The 18,312-nt window shown below is 39.5% G+C and overlaps 2 protein-coding genes across 4 annotated transcripts; one reads left to right on the forward strand and one right to left on the reverse strand.

The window, feature by feature from the left end:
• The first annotated feature begins 10,807 nt into the window (after positions 1-10,807).
• Positions 10,808-11,973, forward strand: LOC121797768 (histone H1-like). Its single transcript, XM_042196477.1, has 2 exons — positions 10,808-11,020; positions 11,133-11,973. Exons 1-2 carry the CDS (start codon positions 10,886-10,888, stop codon positions 11,790-11,792), a joined length of 795 nt encoding a protein of 264 aa, XP_042052411.1. The 5' UTR covers positions 10,808-10,885; the 3' UTR covers positions 11,793-11,973.
• Positions 11,974-12,897: 924 nt separating this feature from the next.
• LOC121801557 (PHD finger protein ING2-like) lies at positions 12,898-15,402 on the reverse strand. Of its 3 annotated transcripts, none has more exons than XM_042201068.1 (8): positions 15,262-15,402; positions 14,978-15,074; positions 14,785-14,856; positions 14,472-14,662; positions 14,117-14,180; positions 13,374-13,630; positions 13,255-13,293; positions 12,898-13,174 (listed from the first exon to the last, which is right to left on the reverse strand). In XM_042201068.1, the coding sequence occupies exons 2-8, from the start codon at positions 15,021-15,023 to the stop codon at positions 13,067-13,069; spliced, it is 777 nt and encodes a 258-aa protein (XP_042057002.1). In that variant the 5' UTR covers positions 15,024-15,074; positions 15,262-15,402; the 3' UTR covers positions 12,898-13,066. The 3 variants fall into 3 exon arrangements, with proteins under 3 accessions (XP_042057002.1, XP_042057001.1, XP_042057003.1); XM_042201067.1 differs by having other exon boundaries at positions 14,978-15,094; positions 15,262-15,396; XM_042201069.1 differs by lacking the exon at positions 14,978-15,074 and having other exon boundaries at positions 15,262-15,396.
• Positions 15,403-18,312: the final 2,910 nt, after the last annotated feature.

An 18,312-nucleotide genomic window follows, 5' to 3' on the forward strand; every position in this document is an offset into this window, starting at 1 on the left:
GTGTCCTTGACCGGGGTTTGACTGATACCTTGCTACCATGCCAACGGCAAAGCAAATATCGGGCCTTGTGCATAACATAGCATACATGAGACTCCCAACAGCTGATGCATAAGGGATCCTTCTCATAGCTTCTATCTCAATAGGTGTTTTGGGACACATATCCTGAGACAGAGTGATTCCATGGCTAAAAGGTAGAAAACCTTTCTTGGAATCTTGCATACTAAAGCGTTTAACTATCGTATCGATGTAAGATTCTTGAGATAGGCACAACATCCTTTTCTGGCGGTTCCTAAGAACTTTAATGCCTAGGATGTGTCCAGCTTCTCCCATATCTTTCATCTCAAATTGACTTGAAAGCCAATCTCTCACGTCTGACAACATTTTCTTACTGTTTCCAATCAACAGTATGTCATCTACGTAGAGTACCATGAACACTACATTCTTACCTTCAACTTTCCTCTACACGCAGCTCTCATCTGTGCACTGGTCAAAGCCAAAAGACTTAACAGTTTGGTCAAAACACATATTCCATGATCGGGATGCTTGCTTGAGGCCATAAATGGCCTTCTTAAGCTTCCACACCATGTGTTCTTTGCCCTTGACTACATATCCCTCGGGTTGTTCCATGTAGATGATCTCCTCAAGACTTCCATTTAGGAAAGCTGTCTTGACGTCCATCTGCCATACCTCCCAATGCATGTAGGCTGCGATAGACAACAGAATTCGGATTGACTTGAGCATAGCTACTGGCGAAAAGGTCTCATCGTAATCGATACCTTCTCTCTGGGTATAACCCTTAGCTACTAGTCTTGCTTTGAAGACTTTAACTCGTCCGTCAGGTCCTCGTTTGCGTTTGTAAATCCATTTGCTCCCAATGGCAGTACAACCTTCAGGTAGGACTAACAAATCATAAACGTCTTTGTCTATCATTGATTGTAGTTCAGAATCCATTCCTTCTTTCCAGGAATGACTATCTGAATCTGCCATCGCCTCTTTAAAGTTCCATGGGTCTGATACATTGCCGTCTGGGTCTAAGTCAGATGACTCACCCAAACCAATGTACCTTTCTGGTTCACGAGGAACCCTCCCACTACGACGAGGCTCTACAATTTGTGGTACAGAAGTTGATATCTCAGGTATAGATTGTACTTGTGTTATTGGTTCTTTGCTGGTGGAAACTGAAGTATCTCTTAGTTCCTCAAGAGCTACTTCACTACTGGGCTTATGATTCATCACGTAGTCTTCTTCTAAGAACTTAGCATTTGTGCTAACAAATACCTTCTTATTTCGTAGACTATAGAATTCATAGCCTTTCGTTCCTCTGGGATACCCTACAAACAAACATACCTCAGTACGAGACTCCAACTTCGTTGGATCTTTCTCCAACACGTGTGCTGGACAACCCCACACTCTGAGATGTCTTAGACTAAATTTTCATCCAGTCCACAACTCATGTGGTGTTGTAGGTACTGATTTGGATGGTAAGTTGTTCAAGGTATAGCATGCTGTGAGCAACGCTTGTCCCCAAAACGAAATAGGTAACTTAGCATAACTCATCATCGATCGAACCATTTCTAAGAGGGTTCTATTCCTTCGTTCAGCTACGCCGTTCTGCTGGGGTGTGCCAGGCGCAGTCAATTGGGATTTAATTCCCGCCTCTGATAAGTAGTCCAAGAACTCACTACTAAGGTACTCGCCTCCATGGTCAGACCGTAGAGCCTTGATTGTCTTACCATGTCGCGTCTCCACAAGTGCCCTGAATTCTTTGAACTTTTCAAAAGATTCTGACTTGTGACGCATCAAATAGACATATCCAACTTTCGAGTAGTCATCAATAAAGGTGATGAAATACTGAAAATCGTCTCTAGCTTGAGTAGTCATTGGACCACACACATCAGAATGAACGAGCTCAAGTACTTCCTTGGCCCTATTACCCTTGACCTTAAATGGTCTCTTAGTCATCTTGCCTTCCAAACATGATTCACAAGTTGTATAAGGTTCTATTTCTAGATCCTTAAGTAGACCTTGGTCTACCAACGCTTGAATCCTAGTAGGGTTAGCATGACCAAGTCTAAGGTGCCATAAGTACGTTTCGTTCATTGAAACAGAAGGAGATTTTCTTTTTCGAGAAACTTTCGATGTTGAGTTAGATTCAGTTTTATGTTGCATATATTGTGTAGACATTATAGTGTAAAGGTTGTTTTCCATGATACCACGACAGATATAAGAACCACATTTCTTGATAATGCATGAATCATCAAATGAAATCGAATATCCATCAGAAACAAGTTTAGAAACTGAAATTAAATTTCTTCTAAACGAAGGTATCAACAAAACATTGTTCAACACTAAAACTCTATCACTAGAAAAACGTAAATAAACGTCTCCCACTGCAACGGCTGCCACTCTAGTAGCATCGCCCAGCTGGATCTCGATCTCTGTTTCATTCAACTGCCTTGTTACCTGCATTAAATCAGGATCAAAACAAACATGATCAGTAGCTCCAGTATCAACCACCCATTGCTGAGTAGATACAACTGCTAAACATGATTCAACAACGAATGCTTGGTGCATACCTGAGCCATTGGCCTTTTTAGGACAATTCGGCTTCCAATGCCCCTTTTCGCCGCATTTGAAACACTTGCCACTTTGCTTCTTGTTCGTGTTCACCCGTTTCTTTTTGCCCTTAGCTATCTTTGGTGCTACAATAATCTGGGCTTTCTTCTTCCCCTTACCTGGCTTAGAGCCTGAGGAAGACGGCCTAGAACTCATCATAGCAGCCTTTGTTTGGACCATAAGATCCTCCGCTGACTGCAACTCAGTCAACAGTTCAGCTAGGGTGTAAGCCCTCTTGTTCATCTCAAAATTGAGCTTAAACTGTTGATAGCTAGCTGGCAAACTCTGAAGGATTATAGTTACTTAGGACTCAGGATCAATGATCCCTCCCAAAACCTCAATTTGATTGAGGTGGCTCATCATCTCGAGGACATGGTCCCTCACAGATGTGCCCTCCTTCATAACCTTAGTCATGATGCTCCGAAAGGCTAAAGATTTAGCCGCTCGATTCTGAGTACCAAAAAGGTTATTAAGATTGTTCATAATCTCAGTAGCAGTGTTCATGCCTTGATGCTGATGTTGAAGTACTGTTGACATAGAAGCCAACATGTAGCACTTCGCCATCTCATTGGCTTTACACCACTTTCTGTATGTTTCTTTCACTGCTGCAGAAGCATTTGCAGCAGGTACAGGTGGACATTCAGTAGTGAGCACATATTTGTACTCTTCGGCAGTGAGAACGATATCCAAGTTTTGTTTCCATACGATATAGTTATGACCTTCGAGTTTGTGTTCTTTAAGAATAGCGGAAAGAGGATTGAACGACATCTTGATTTGGATTTAGCTGAGAAAATGAATAGCTTATTGTTACAAATTATGTAAGATTCTAAAAAGTAAAAACCATTAAAATAGTTTAGATTCTCACTACTGTTAAATAGAATTAAGTACGCCTCTAGGGAGGTCAAGTAAAAGATTCATATTTAACAAAATTCTGGTCACAACATCGACGAATAGTCCAGAGACCACTAAGGTGGCATGGCCGCCAAACGTTGCCTAAGCTTGTACCATTGAATATTCACCCCAAGAATTTCGTTTCCGTATTGATACTCCTTCTAGGGAAGGTCGCACGCCACAAACAAAATTCTACAGTTATCTCACAAGTTAATTTAATCTTCTGAACTCTGCAATTTCTTAGGATTAAAGCTCCCACTAAGGTGGGTCGCGATAATATTGGAAATCACGTCTAGATAAAATTAAACTTTATTTTGAGAAGTCTAACCAATGAACTTGCTATTTCTTAGGATTAAGGCTCCCACTAAGGTGAGTCGCGTTAATATTAGAAACTGCTTCATACATAGACTAATTCTTTGGAGACCATATACGACAGGGATCGTAATTATCGCTTAGTTATTTTAAGGTATGATTTTTCTTTTAATTATCACTTAAGTGAATTAGGCAGAAAGTTCACTTATATTAATTTCTAATTAATAGGTAGTTCTATTAAATCCATGAAATTAAACTAAGATAATTAAATAATTTGATTAATTAATAATTAATTAATTATAAATAATTAATCAAATATTTTCTTTAATTAATATTAATCGATTATTATTAAATAATAATAATATTAATTATAATACTTATCCTTTTCCATCAGGTTTAGGAAACCTAGATATAATAGGATTTAATTGAAAAATACTTATCCAAATCATCTTAAGATATATTCTAGATAAATGCAATTTATCAATATCTTATAGATAAGGATTATAATTCAAACATATCTATATCATGATAAGTATATATTATGGATATAATCTACATTAAATTCCAATTTATTTCTTCCATAAAAAAAATGGAATCCTAGATTTGTAGGATTTATTTGAACAACCAAATCTAATCTAACTAGGATATATCTAGATAGATATAATCTATCAAAGTCCCTAAGATATAGATTAAAATTCAAACCTATATTAAATCAAAATAAATTTATTTAATGATATTTCATATAATAAATTAATTTTAATTTTAGATAACAATATCCAAAATTGCGTAAAAATTAATTAGGGTGGGACATATAGTCCCAATCATTATTTACGCAAGAAAACAAGTGTATAAACTTAATTTCAATACTTGCATAATGATATAAAATGTGATGCACAATTTGAATAATGGAATTGCACAATTCACGTAAACACAACCAGATAACATATTTAAATATTCATTCAACTCAATTTGTTTCACAATTCACGCGACAAGCCCACTAATCACGTAATCAGTTTACACAAATCACGTAAATCAGTTTCAAACTTCCGGATCTTGCGGCAAGGTCTGGCTCTGCTCTTGGCCGTGATTTCTTGGCCAGCAGCAACCACCTCATGCATGTTTCCTCCGTTGATACAACAAATTTTCCGAGCGCCACTGTCGGTCGTGAAAAACACGTCCAGCAGTAGTCTTCCTATCGGAAGTTGCAGCTGCTCGACGGTCAGCTGTTAGGCGCTGCTCTCAGTCGTGTAAACACGCCCAGCAGCAGCCTCATTTTGACGTCAACACTGATCGCCGATCAGGCAGCCCTGGTGCTGCTCTCGACCGAGTAGAATCGGTCAGCAACCTCCAACCAGCCGACAAATTAGTTGTAAGCTTGTGTATGCTGCATCAAGCTGCTCTCGGTTGTAAAAGGTTCAACCAGCAGCTGCCATCAGTTTTAGATCACAGAAATCGCCGGCGCTGCTCTCGGCGTGATAAACAGCCAGCGGCGCACTTCGACTCCCACTGATCCAGCCTCCTCGTCGACCAGCCAGCCCGTAACATGGTCGAAACTTGTAGACCATCGGCGCCTGCTTCCCGTCGACTGAACATGTGTGATCCGGAGCTGCTCTCGGCTTTCAACCGGCAGCTCCCACTGTTCTGCGTGACATGGGCTGCTCTCAGCCATGAACGGCCAGTAGCCCCTTTTATTAATTTTCGTATTTGAAAATTTGTTGCGTGAAAACTGATTAATGCAAAAACTGATTGTCTCACCCAAGGGCACAATCAAATTTCTTTTCGAAAGTTTTAGATGTACAGTTCATCATTCAATATGAATTGTTTAAACACTAAAACATGCATCGAAAACTATAAAACATACTATTCATACAATCAAAGCACGTAGTAAATCAAATAATTAGAACCTAAAAACAGGCTCTGATACCAATTGTTGGTTTTGCAGCGGAAATCTATTTAGTTTGATTGAAAAATTTACATCTAAACATGCTTTTATCTGATTGTAAACTAGAAACATGTTCATATGCATATAATCACAGACTGTACTGAATATATGCAATTAAATGCAACATACCGTAGGAATTCAAGAGTTGAATTCAATCACCTTCTTCAATTTATCTCAACCACGGATCTTCTGATATGTTCCCTTTTAACTCAAATCTGACCTTTGTGTGGGCAAAGCTTGTCAAATCCTCAAAAGCCGGAGAAGAATTGAAGACAAAAATCTCTACGGAAGAAGAATACTAAAAACCGATATTTTTCTCTCTACAGATTGAAGAGATCGAAATTTTTACGTAGAATGAATTAATCCGTCTTCTCTTCTTCTCCCTTTTATATTAAGTTAATTATTTTTGGGCCAGACCAGGGATCTGTGGAGGATTGGATTGGGCCACAGTTCAGGCTTTCACTAATTAAATTAAAAGCAATTTAATTCAAGCCCAAACTTAAATATCATTATCATCCACTATAGATATAATATTGACTGCCCGTCCAAACTGAAATTACGAGTATTCCGGGACTTCCTCTTTAATTAAATCATTTCCCGTGTTAAAGATATAAATATCCATTAATTAATATCAAGTCTGTTATCTGACTATTATTAATTAATTTCTTTTTCCAAGAGTGGTCTAGTTTAGAAACATTATTTATTATTCATGGAATAAATTCCAACTGGCCAGTTTTCTGAATAATAAAACATTTTTCTAAACACCTCTTGAGGATATTATCATACTGGCCTCTCCCAGCACACGATTCATTGCAATAACAATACTAGCACCACTTAGACATTAATGATCATTACCCAATCTATCATGATTCTTGGGCAACGAAATTCCCTCACCATTTGATAAGTCAAAGTAGTTTTCAATTAATATCGTATGCTCAATGTTATGTCAACAATGATTAAGAAACGACAATCACCGAGACCTCGTCTTTCAGTAAATAGCCAAGAAAGACTTATCTCACTGTTTGATCCTTTCAGTGCTATACCACACCGACGTCATTCATTTCCTTAGGTAAGGAAACTTTCGGACTGACGTCGCAACCTTTCACGATAGGTAGTCAAAGCCTATCTAGGTTGTGAAACAGTTTTTCTTCTGCATGAACTGACAAGTTACCTACTGTGAACGCCGCTCACAACTCGTCTACTATGCAGAAGACTTAGACTCATTTTACTTAAACTATGTATTTAAATGGAAAACGCATTTCAACATCTCATAAATACATAAGCAATACATAAGCAAAATACATTGTAACAAAATATTATTTCTCATAAAATGGTAACAAATGGATGAAAGAGTTATTACATATACAAGCATTCGAAAGATGCTTTCAGTATACTAAACTCTAACAGAAGTAACCTACCGGAAGATTAATCTCCAATTGAATGGCGCAAAAGAAGCTCGCAAGGCAAAGAAGTTGACGAATTGCCCGGCCAAGGAGAGTGTGTCTGACCGAACAATTCCGCACCAAATTGAGTTAAGAATCTCCGAGATAGGAAAAGAAGCAAATCGAAAAAGGAAACTCAAATCTCTTTTGAGAGACCAAATGGCTTGCATGTGTCGGCTTCAAGTAGAATCCGTCACAGGGGGAGAGACTGTCACTGGAAAGTTGGGGACCGACCATGGTGGATATAGTACATTATAACCGAGAAGGAGTCGAGAATAGGGAGAACCTTGTTGATTTTTGGAGAGATGAAAAGTTGTGGTTGTTGGTGTCGAGGAGGACGCCGTGATGGAGACGAGAGGAGAAAGGAGGCGGGTGTTGACGTCTTCTCAATTGAGTATTTCCCAAAAAAAAAACAAATTGGGCTTAGTGTTATTGGGCTCAAGAAGAAAAAAAAATGAAAATAATGGGCTTATAGTTTGAGCTGGAATGGGCTGGGAATGGTCCTCCAAAATTAAGCTTTGGGCTGCAAATTAAATTTAGTCCAAAGGTGAATGAGCTCCTCGACACGAGTAAAAACTGTCAGTCAGAAAGGTGAATGAGCTCCTCGACACGAGTAAAAACTGTCAGTCAGAAAAAACTGAAGTGGCTCCTAAATACGAGCAAAAACTGTCTAGATTAGCTTCTTGACAAGAGTCAAAACTGTCTGAATTAGCTACTCGACAAGAGTCAAAACTATCTGAATTAGCTCCTCGACAAGAGTCAAAACTGTCTAAGATGGCTCCTAGATATGAGTTAAAACTATCTAAGATGGCTCCGAGATACGAGTTAAAACTATCGAACATGGCTCCGGGATACGAGCTAAAACTATCTAAGATAGCTCCTAAATATGAGTACAAACTGTTTAGACAAGCTCCCGGACACGAGTTAAAACTATCTAGATTGGCTCCTTGACACGAGTTAAAACCGTCAACAAAAATTGAAGAACTCCATGAAATGAGTCTAAACTTTCAATGATGAATGAAGAGCTCCTTGATAAGAGCCTAAACTTTCAATGAAGAAAAATGAAGAAGCTCCTTGAAACGAGTCTAAACTTTCAATGAAGAAAAAATAACTCCATGATATTAGTATAAACTATCATTGATGAATTGAAGAAGCTCTATGATACGAGCATAAATTGCCAATGGAAATTGAGGAACTCTTAAATACGAGTATAAACTATTTATCAAACTAAAGATCGTGCAAGTTAAGTGTCGAAAAACTCGATACTCAACTTGAGGGGGAGTGTTGGAATAAGAAAATCAATTAATTGGAGAACAAGAAGGCAATGGATGAAGTTATGGCAAGAATAAAGAAGGAAAACAATTAAAGATTATGGAAAATCAAATACAAAGGAAATTAGTATAATTAGAATATATTTTTCATGTATGGCTAGAATTAGAGCCTATACAAAGTTGTGTAACCATTGAGAGAATTAATTCAAGTCATTCACAATATAGTCTTTGAAGTTCTCCCCGTCTTTTACTTTTTGCAATAGTCTTTTATTTTCCGCATTGTAATTTCTAACAAATTTTGTCCATTGAAATTTTTATTTCCATTATATTTCAATTATGCTTAGTAAATGTATAAATCTATGGAATTCTGAATGGTTTCATTTGGGACGTGGTCTATAAACATATATTAATTTATTGGATTCAGTGAATTTTGACTTATTTCAATTGGGACGTGATGGTCTTCATTACTAGTTGGACTCAACTTACATTTAGCTTGTGGGAATCTTAAGGCCTGTTAAAGTTTCATGATATGATCAGAAATGGGCTTATTTCTTGGACTTGTTGGCTGTTCAAGGTACAAGGTTTAACCTACTGAAGCCCGCTGATAATTTCGGGCCTGCACTGTTCAATGGTGAAATATGCCAAATCCAATTCAGCCGATGGAGGTGCTTTATGATTTCTGCATAGAAATTCGGATCCAGTAATGGATGGAAGATTACCATTTTGCCTCTGAAAATTTACAATCACCCGTGATAGCCCTCTCATTTTGCCTGCGAATTTTTCTTAATTTTTTCAGTTTCTAACCAATGTTCCCCCAATATCGAAACCGCGATTCACATTGATGATTTCAGACGATGCAGAAATGAATTGAAATGAATTTCACCTGAAAGCAGAGCTCGTCGAGGTCGTTTGGGGGAAAAGGAGCTTCGTCTTTCTCCGGAAGAAGAGGCGCGGGTTTCAGCTCCATTTCTTTGAATTGGTGCTCTTCGGTTTCGGAATAGCCGTTGGAGAGATCGAGGAGCTCGTCGACGCTGAAATCATCGCCGGCGCCGCCAATCTCCGACTCGATTGCACTTGTGGAATCCGATTCCATAACCTAATTAACTAAAGCAACATGCAAAAAATCATCATGCAGTTCATACACAAGTTACAGAGGCGAAATTGGAGAGAATTGAGGTACCTGGGAATGAGAGAAGTGATGAAATTGGGGGAAATTGGGTGGCCGGCTTATTAAAACGCTGAGGGCATAGTAGGAAGTATATAGAAAATGGGCTAATTTAAAAAAAAAAAAAAAAGTTTAAAGCCCATATCTGTACTCATCTCATGAAACTTGAACACTATAAACACTTAAAATAAATGGTGATGGAACCGTATGAAATCTGGATCAGATTATATTGGGCAGATTTCATTTCATCTAACTTGAACATGCCCTTAGTGTTATGGTTTCATCCTAGTTTCCTCAATTCCTAATATGATAATATCGTTATCTGACTAACAGAAAACGATATTTTTCATACCATAATCAATGAACAAACAACGACTTTAAAATATTACTATGGAATAATCAACACAGTAAAACAATGAATTCCACTTTTTTTTGTTTGTGTTACTCCATACCTCTATAGGCAACTAAGCCAAATGTGTGTGTTTAGACACAAGCAACAATCCCTAGTAGTAATAAGTAATGAATATAACAATCTTCAAAATAAAATTGATCGATAGAAATCCGAAATTATTGCTTCAAGTCTAATAGTAAAAATATGTTCAACTTCGACTAACTTTGTATCGTTAATTTTCCAATCAAAACTTGTTAAATTTTCATGATTACGGACCCAACACAATCCTACATCAAGCCAGCAAAGTATTCAACGTTAAACTACAAAATTTCTTCTGAGCATTTTTGCAGAACGTTGAAGAAGTACAATGCTATACACGAAAACACATATCCCGACCATTGCAACTTCTAAACCTGATATCTTCCTAACCAATAATCTTCTCGGCCTAAATGACCATGCACTAGACGCTTATGAAATTCCCTACAAAGTGAAACCCTTTCCATCCCTATCCATTAAACCTAGCTCAAGTTCTGTCCAAATTAGTGTAGCTGAAAAACACATCCATTCCATTAAACCTACTAACTTTGCTAAGCTACGGTATCCATGCGCAATCCTTAAGCGGGGACCACCGTAGATTGGAATTCATCTTACGGTCAGTATTCAAAAATTCTGAATCCGCGTGTATCAGCTTCTAACCAATCAGATTTCGTCTTCATGAAATGAAATCCAACTCTCACTATTTAAATCCACCCAATTTTTCTCCGTTAATACCACACACACAGAATTCGATCTAGATTCCCTCATTTCCCTAAATTTCCTCAATCTCCAAACCCTAATTTCAGCTGCGAATTCTCCATGGCTACCACAGCTAACGATGAGAAACCTCCGGAGAAATCCGCAACGGTGGAGAAGGTTTCTGCACCGAAAGAGGCGAAGAAGAAGGTTCCTGCCCCGAGGAACCGTAATTCCTCTCACCCTCCTTACTTTGAGGTAATTAAATTAAACCATTTCCGTATGAGTACTATCGATTTTTGGTATAATTTGATTTTATAATCTATGAATTGGCTTCTTAATTGATTCGATTTGTTTTATGTGAATGCAGATGATTAAAGACGCAATCGTCACCCTCAAGGATAGGACGGGATCAAGCCAATACGCGATCACAAAGTTCATTGAGGATAAGGAGAAGAATTTGCCGGCGAATTTCCGGAAGGTTTTGCTCGTTCAATTGAAGAAGCTCGTGGCGAACGAGAAGCTTGCTAAAGTAAAAAACTCGTTTAAATTGCCCTCTGCGCGGTCTCAGAAGCCTGTTCCGGCTGCTGCGCCCGCTAAGAAGAAGCTGGCGACTGCCGCGAAGCTGAAGTCCAGAGCCGCCGCGTCCAAAGAGAAGGTCGCTGCTGCCAAACCCAGGCCGAAGCCTAAAACTGCTGCAGCGAAGCCTAAAACCGCCGCAACGAAGCCTAAAACTGTTGCAGCGAAGCCGAAAGCGGCTGTGAAGGCTAAACCCGCAGCGAAGCCAAAGGCAGCAGTTCCTGCGAAAGCAAAGGCCGCACCGAAGAGGAAGGCGCCGGAAATTACGAAGAAACCGCCGGCCAAGGCGACGAGAACGTCAACGAGGACGAATCCGGGGCGGAAGACAACGCCAATTGATGCTAAAAAGAAGGCGACGCCGGTGAAGAAAGCTCCGGCCAAGAGCGTGAAGGCGAAGACCGTCAAGTCTCCGGCAAAGAAGGCAGCCGTTGGGAAGAAAGGGAAAAAGTGATCGCGGAAGGATGGTTTTGGAATCAGCGTTCGCTTGTAGGGATAGTGTTGTACATTCATTACGGATCCGTCAACCAATATATTCATGCTTTAACAGAAAGTGTTCCTTTTTCCTTTATTTTTGGTTTTAGGTCTTGGATTACACCTCAAATTAAATCACAAAAGCTTGTCCTTTCTCAAAATCTTGCCTCTTTTCCCTTGTTTCTTTAATCTTTAGTGAATCTTTGTGCTCGTGAATTTATCTTCTGCTAGTTTATTCAAAGTTGTAATGTTGTTATTATTATTGTGCGTTTTGTGCTTGTGTGTGTGAACTTCTGTTGTTGCGAATTGTATGTTGAGTTAAATGATAGATTTATAACAAAATTACTCTGTTTATTTGAAGGATAAGATGGGTGGAATGTGTGAAATTAATCAATCCATCAAAGTATATGTCGGATTAGCCTGAATTATTTTTATTAATCAATCCTAGCTCTAGCAAAAGTAAATCCTAACAATGTAACACTATATGGCAGTGAGATGAAGCTGTTCAAGTCAGGATTTCCCCCTCTTGCAGTACATGGCATGGTATGGACAAGCAAAACAATTAGTTGCTGTATCTTTGTTTAACAAGACCGAATATAATGTCTGCTTCAAACATGTCAACATTATTCATGAGCACCGCAATTAAATTAACCTCCCTCCTCTTCATACCTACTTTTGTTTTAACTCTCATTAAACATTTGACTCTCCTTGATCTTTCACATCCCAATCTTACTCTTATGCAACACAGCAGATGCTTACTCCTCGTCTCTTTCGAATAAATCGTGGACCTTTTGATTTTTCTCGAGTTGGAGTAATAGTTAAATTCTTGATACTTGAATTTGGTTAGTTGACAAAACACTCAGCGACGCAATCTTTATTCATCAAGGTACCATCGTTGTGCATGAAACAGCTACTGGCTCTGTTAGGTTTAGCACAAGATTTTATATTTCGAACTTGGAAATATTATAAAAACAAAATACTTTGATGATAAACAAGAGGCTGCTGTGATTTCAAATGATAGACACATAATAACAATATAGCAATAAGGAGGGCGATAAAAAATTAAAATTAGTTATGATAACAGATTGAGAGAATATAACGATAACATAAATGAATGCAGGAGGAAGGCAGTGCAGTGCGGTAAAAAAGACCAATTACAATCGTTGCAAAAGTTGGGGAGGCAATGATAATATACCCAGCTACGTTTTCAGGTAGATTGAATTTGTCTAAGTGTGGAGCAATTTACATGCATCTTCAGTGGTGCGGTACCTGTCTGCACGTCGGGCAATACCACTTTCCCTTAAATCTAGTCTCAGGAGTAAGCCCAACACATGCATAATGAAACCATTCACCTCCTTGGCACTGTCCAAGAAAGAAAAAAAATACTTAACAACATTCTTTAAATGACAAAAACTGATCAAACAAAGGGATGATTGACTTACGTTTTCATTGTCGCATGCAATCATATCTCCAAAAGATACCTGCAAACTTGGCGAAGTTAAACTCAACAACATAAACACTAGAAATTGATAATGAGGGTAAAAATAACAGAGGCTTTGACCTGATGGCAGACACAGTAAGTAGGTTCATTTGGATCAATTGGTTGATCAAGTTCAACGGGTGAAGCAAAGTCTTTCTTGAGGCTTCCAGGAGGAGGCATAAGCTCAAAATCTCTGTCACGCTCCCTATCCCAATCTCTCTCCTTGTAATCAAGCCTCTTCGATTGAGGTGTTCCAAATGGTGGCTTGCGTTTTTCACCTTTAGGGACTAAAGGTAATGGAGGAAGCACAGCTGGCTCATCTGGCGCTATTTTTCCTTCTGCAAAACTCAAAAAATGTTAATTAATTAATGCCAATGACATAGGCCATCACTACAATAATCACATCAGTGCAAAAGCTAAACCATTTCCATGTAGACAATGCCTTTTCCACACATACAAGATAACATTTTTTTGGGGGAGAGGGGGGTATGCATTTCCTAACCACTTTCAGAATAGGAAATCTATGCTTTGGATCAATGGGGTTGGCATGTGTCACCTTCATGCTGTGGTAAAGGAATCATCTAATTTTCAGCATATCTTACCTTACATGGTTTGGCATCTATTAGAAATTTAGATATCGATAATTCTCGTTGATACAACAGCACTTAGTACGGGAAAACCAAGTTGACTGGTCAACAGGCAATGAGGCTTAAAAGCTAGAATATGTTTGTCAAGTAAGATTTGTTATATAGGTATTGCTAGTTTTATTACTCGCATTGCAACTAGTATATGAGAAAAACTTTAAGATGAGCGAGTAGCCGCACCTTGTTTGAGATCTTCTGCAAAGTTATTCAAATCCTCGTCAAGACGTTTTATGTGACTATCAATCTGAAGGAAGGTCCCCAAAGCAGAAAAATTATCAGCTCTGAATTTAAGGATAATGATGTGCGCATCTTGTTAATCAACCGAAGTGTCAGTGCTTCTAACAAACATGAAGCATAGATCAAGACTATCTAAAAGTATCTAATCCAAGAACATGCTCTTTATCGACAATGAAGAGGGAACATGCTCTTCCCCCCCCCCCCCCCCCCAAAAAAAAAAGATTTCTACCATGGATGATGCAATAACAAGGAAACCTTGCAAAGTACCAACACATAAGCATCCATGTCACAGACTTACAAGGTCGTGCGCTTGTCTGGCAAGTAGAACCTTCTCAGTGCAGAGGCGAAAGGCATTGTCCTGGTTTGCTTCAATTTCTTTTCGCAGCTTTTCAGACAACTCATCGTCCTCGTTCTTCGTGGAGAATGGACCTCCTTGAGATGCCAAACCCAAACAATACTTTGTTTGCTGCCTTGTATGGTTTATCATGGCTGTACACAAGCATTGACACAGAGAACAGAAGAAATTAATTAAACTTCTGAGCTTAGCATGGCATAGCAGAACATGAAGATCCGTTGCATTTCTGCAAAGAATAAAAATAGCATAACGGAACCTTGTGAACGTTCATCCAGTTCTCGAATGGTATTGAGAAGCCTCTGAAGCTCCGCCGGCAGTGTGCTAGAATCTTTGCACACAAACAATGACACAGTTATAACCTTTTCTTTCATTACAATTTTGGATATATATGAGTGTACATATGCGTGTGTATAAGATATTGTGTTAAGAACTCCAAATAGTCATCTCACACTCCAAATAGTCATCTACAAAAACACCAGTTCTGGCAATCGCCATCCTTCTGCTAGCTCGATTAAACGGATCGTTCTAGGCTACTGAGGTAGCGCACTGAAAATACACGAGGGAAGCTGATACATCAAATCGGAAATATTCCGTAATCACCAAAATGAATTTATTTGATCAATTAAACTAGTCGCATGAAAAAACTCTTAGATAGCGATGAATTTGCTAATTTCCCAAATATAACGACAAAAGAGAATCCGAGAAACGGAAAACGCTGATGAAATACTCCTACCTTGGTGGCAACAGGATTGATTGAAGGGTTCCTCGGCGTAGCTCGATTTTGGAATTAGGGTTTTTTTTCAAGAGAAATCAAATTTGGGCGCGGGCGCAAAATTGGGAAAATCAGGAAGGACGAATTCTAACTGCGTTTCGGAAACACTTTGATTTAAAAGTACGTAATTAAATTAAATCCTTAAGCATAATTTGCTGACCAAACTATTGGTTTTTTTAAAAATGTAATAAAATAATAATCGAATTATTAAAATTTTGTTGATCTCTTTTTTCAAAGTTGCGTAGTTGCTATGTTTATTTTGTTTATTTTTCTTAACCTCCAAACTGTATTACTCCATTTGTTATTATACTAATAATAATAATAATAATAATTAAACACAATTAACAACTAGGGCATATTGTCCAATACACAAATTCCACATCAGTAGCTCATCCTACAAAAAACAACACTTATTTTGCTCAAGCATTGGGTTGTAAAACAAATAACACAGAGACTTTATCATTACATTTAGGAAAACAATAACGATAATATGCTTATTAACCACACAATGAGTAAGTGATAGTATTAAGTCTTTTCATTTTGAAAGTCTTAACGACTGAATCACATATAATACATACAATTTGGCAAACAAGAATGATGATGTGGCGAATTTTTGATGGGAGTAAATGCAAGTAATAAATGATCACAACACTGAAAATTACGTGGTTCGATTTACTGAGGTAAATCTACGTCCACGGGAAGAAAAGAGGGCAAATTTGTATTGCTTGGTCTCGCTTACAGATTACAATACTGATTTGCTATAAGACTCAGGATCTAGAGAGCTTAACCCCTGTCTATCTGATCTAGGTTCTATTTATACATTGAACTAAGATCGTGGTTTGCAGCACCACTCACTAGGTCGTGGATGATTGATAACTGCTTAACACCACTAAATAGATCGTGGGTGTAATGGAGGTCGTGGAGATCCTGCATGGGTCCACTATCTCCTTGTTCGGTCGAACACTGAGACCGAACTGCTGAACTTTGCCGATTAGCTTTTGCCGATCTGAGAGTAGAGCTTGATTGGTTCTTTTGCCGATCTGAGAGTAGAGCTTGATTGGTTGGCTTTTTACCGAGCTGTAGGCTGCGGCCGAACTCTTTGGTTGTGCCGAACCGAACTCTTTGGTCATGCCGAACTGATACTCTTTCTTGGGTTTTGAGAGTAGAGCTTGATTGGTTGGCTTTTACCGAGCTGTAGGCTGCGACCGAACTCTTTGGTTGTGCCGAACCGAACTCTTTGGTCATGCCGAACTGATACTCTTTCTTGGGTTTTGGGCTGATGGGCCGTCACTGTTATTGGGCTCGCAACTAGGGTTTAGTTGTTTAGTTCGTACCCCATCACCACCCCCCCCGAAAAGCGAAGTGAATCACTTCGGCATTTTGGATAAATGTAAGGGGGAGGCTGACGTCAGGGGACGTGCCACGCGCGTGTCTGCATTAAATGTGACAGTAAATCCGGCCGTTGAATCCAGAAAAAGTGGGATTTGAAACGGCGCGACGGATTTGAAATGCCTTTGCGAATCCGATAAATATTTCCTTTCTTCATCATTGGAAACACTTTTGCGATTATTTCTTCTGTATTCTCTCCCTTTTTCGAAAAATTTTCTTCCGCTTCTTCAAGACTTTCTTCAGACTTTCGACCATCAGAGAGTAAGAATCATGTCTTCTTCTTCTGAATCTGTTTCTGAATCAGGTAGCGGTAGGAAGGGGGGTGAGGGGTCTTCTGGCCGGAAAAGGTCCGGGGAGAAGACGGTAGAATATTTTCACAGCATTTTGAGTAAGGATACTGTGATATCCTTACACCGAAAATATTTTCTTCCTGGGGGGTTAGTGGTGATTCCCGACGACATTCATAGGGCTAACTCGCCGCCGGAGGGTTATGCCACCGTTTACAAAGCCTGCTTAGAATGCGGGCTTCGTTTCCCTCTTCCCCCTGCCTTTGTAGAGCTTCTTGATTTTTTTCAACTTCCTTTAGGTCAGGTGACTCCAAATTCTTGGAGGCACTTATCGGCCTTTGCTGCCGAGCTGCGTAGACTAGAAAAGGATCTGTCTTTGAGGGCAATCCTTAATTTCTTTCAGTTTAAGAGAAAGGGATCCTGGTTTTACTTGATCCCTTTACAGCCCTTCAGAGCATTCTGTAAAACCAAATGGCCGAAGTGGCAAAATCGTTTCTTTTTTTACAATAGGACAGCGGCTCCGGACTTTTCCTGGAGAGGGCCGAAGTCCGTAATTCCTCATCCTCGGGTAGAACCGTTGGACGAGCTCGAGGGCGAGCTCAATAAGATTCCCATGATTAGGAAACAGTATTCGGAATCTGAGCTCGTCAAGGGCGACTTCGTGTTCGATTCCTCGTCTTCGGACGAAGAGACTGAGGGTGAGGATTTCTTTTTTATGCTTTACTGCTTTAACGACGAAGACTAACCTTGTTTTCTTGCTTTTTGGCAGTGAACATGCTAAACAAGCTCGGTCGCAAATCCTCCGAATCTAATGAGCCGGAGAGACAGAAAGCCACCGGCTCGGCGTCTGATGCCGAGAAGAATCCGAAAAGGCAGAAGACCTCTTCTTCGGATCCAAAAAAGCCGGAGTCGACTTCGGCAAAGGGGAAGGGGAAGATTCAGAAACCCCCAAGAGCGCCGGAGAAAGACATTGTCTTGGCGGCCCCTTCGGAACATGTCTGTGAGCCTTTTGCATGGCCAACGGACTTTGTAGAGGTGAATTCTCTTCTTGATTTTCTGGCCTTGCTTTTTTCCTATATTTTTTGTGGCCCCTCTGTTGACTTTTTCCTTTTTTCATTTTCAGAGGAACAATATGCTCTCCAAGCTCGTCGCCGTTGAACTCTCCAAAGCGTCCAACGATTATGCTGAGATGCAGAGGAAGTTGAATGCTGCTCGTCACCAGGCCGAACAGGCTCGGGCAGACTTTGAGAAGGCAAGGGCCGCTAGGATCTCGGCTCAGGATGAAGCTCAGCGTGCCAAAAACCAGCTCATCATCCAGAGAGAGCAATCTAAACAG

This window comes from Salvia splendens, chromosome 4 (assembly GCF_004379255.2).
Source record: "Salvia splendens isolate huo1 chromosome 4, SspV2, whole genome shotgun sequence".
NCBI lineage: Eukaryota > Viridiplantae > Streptophyta > Magnoliopsida > Lamiales > Lamiaceae > Salvia > Salvia splendens.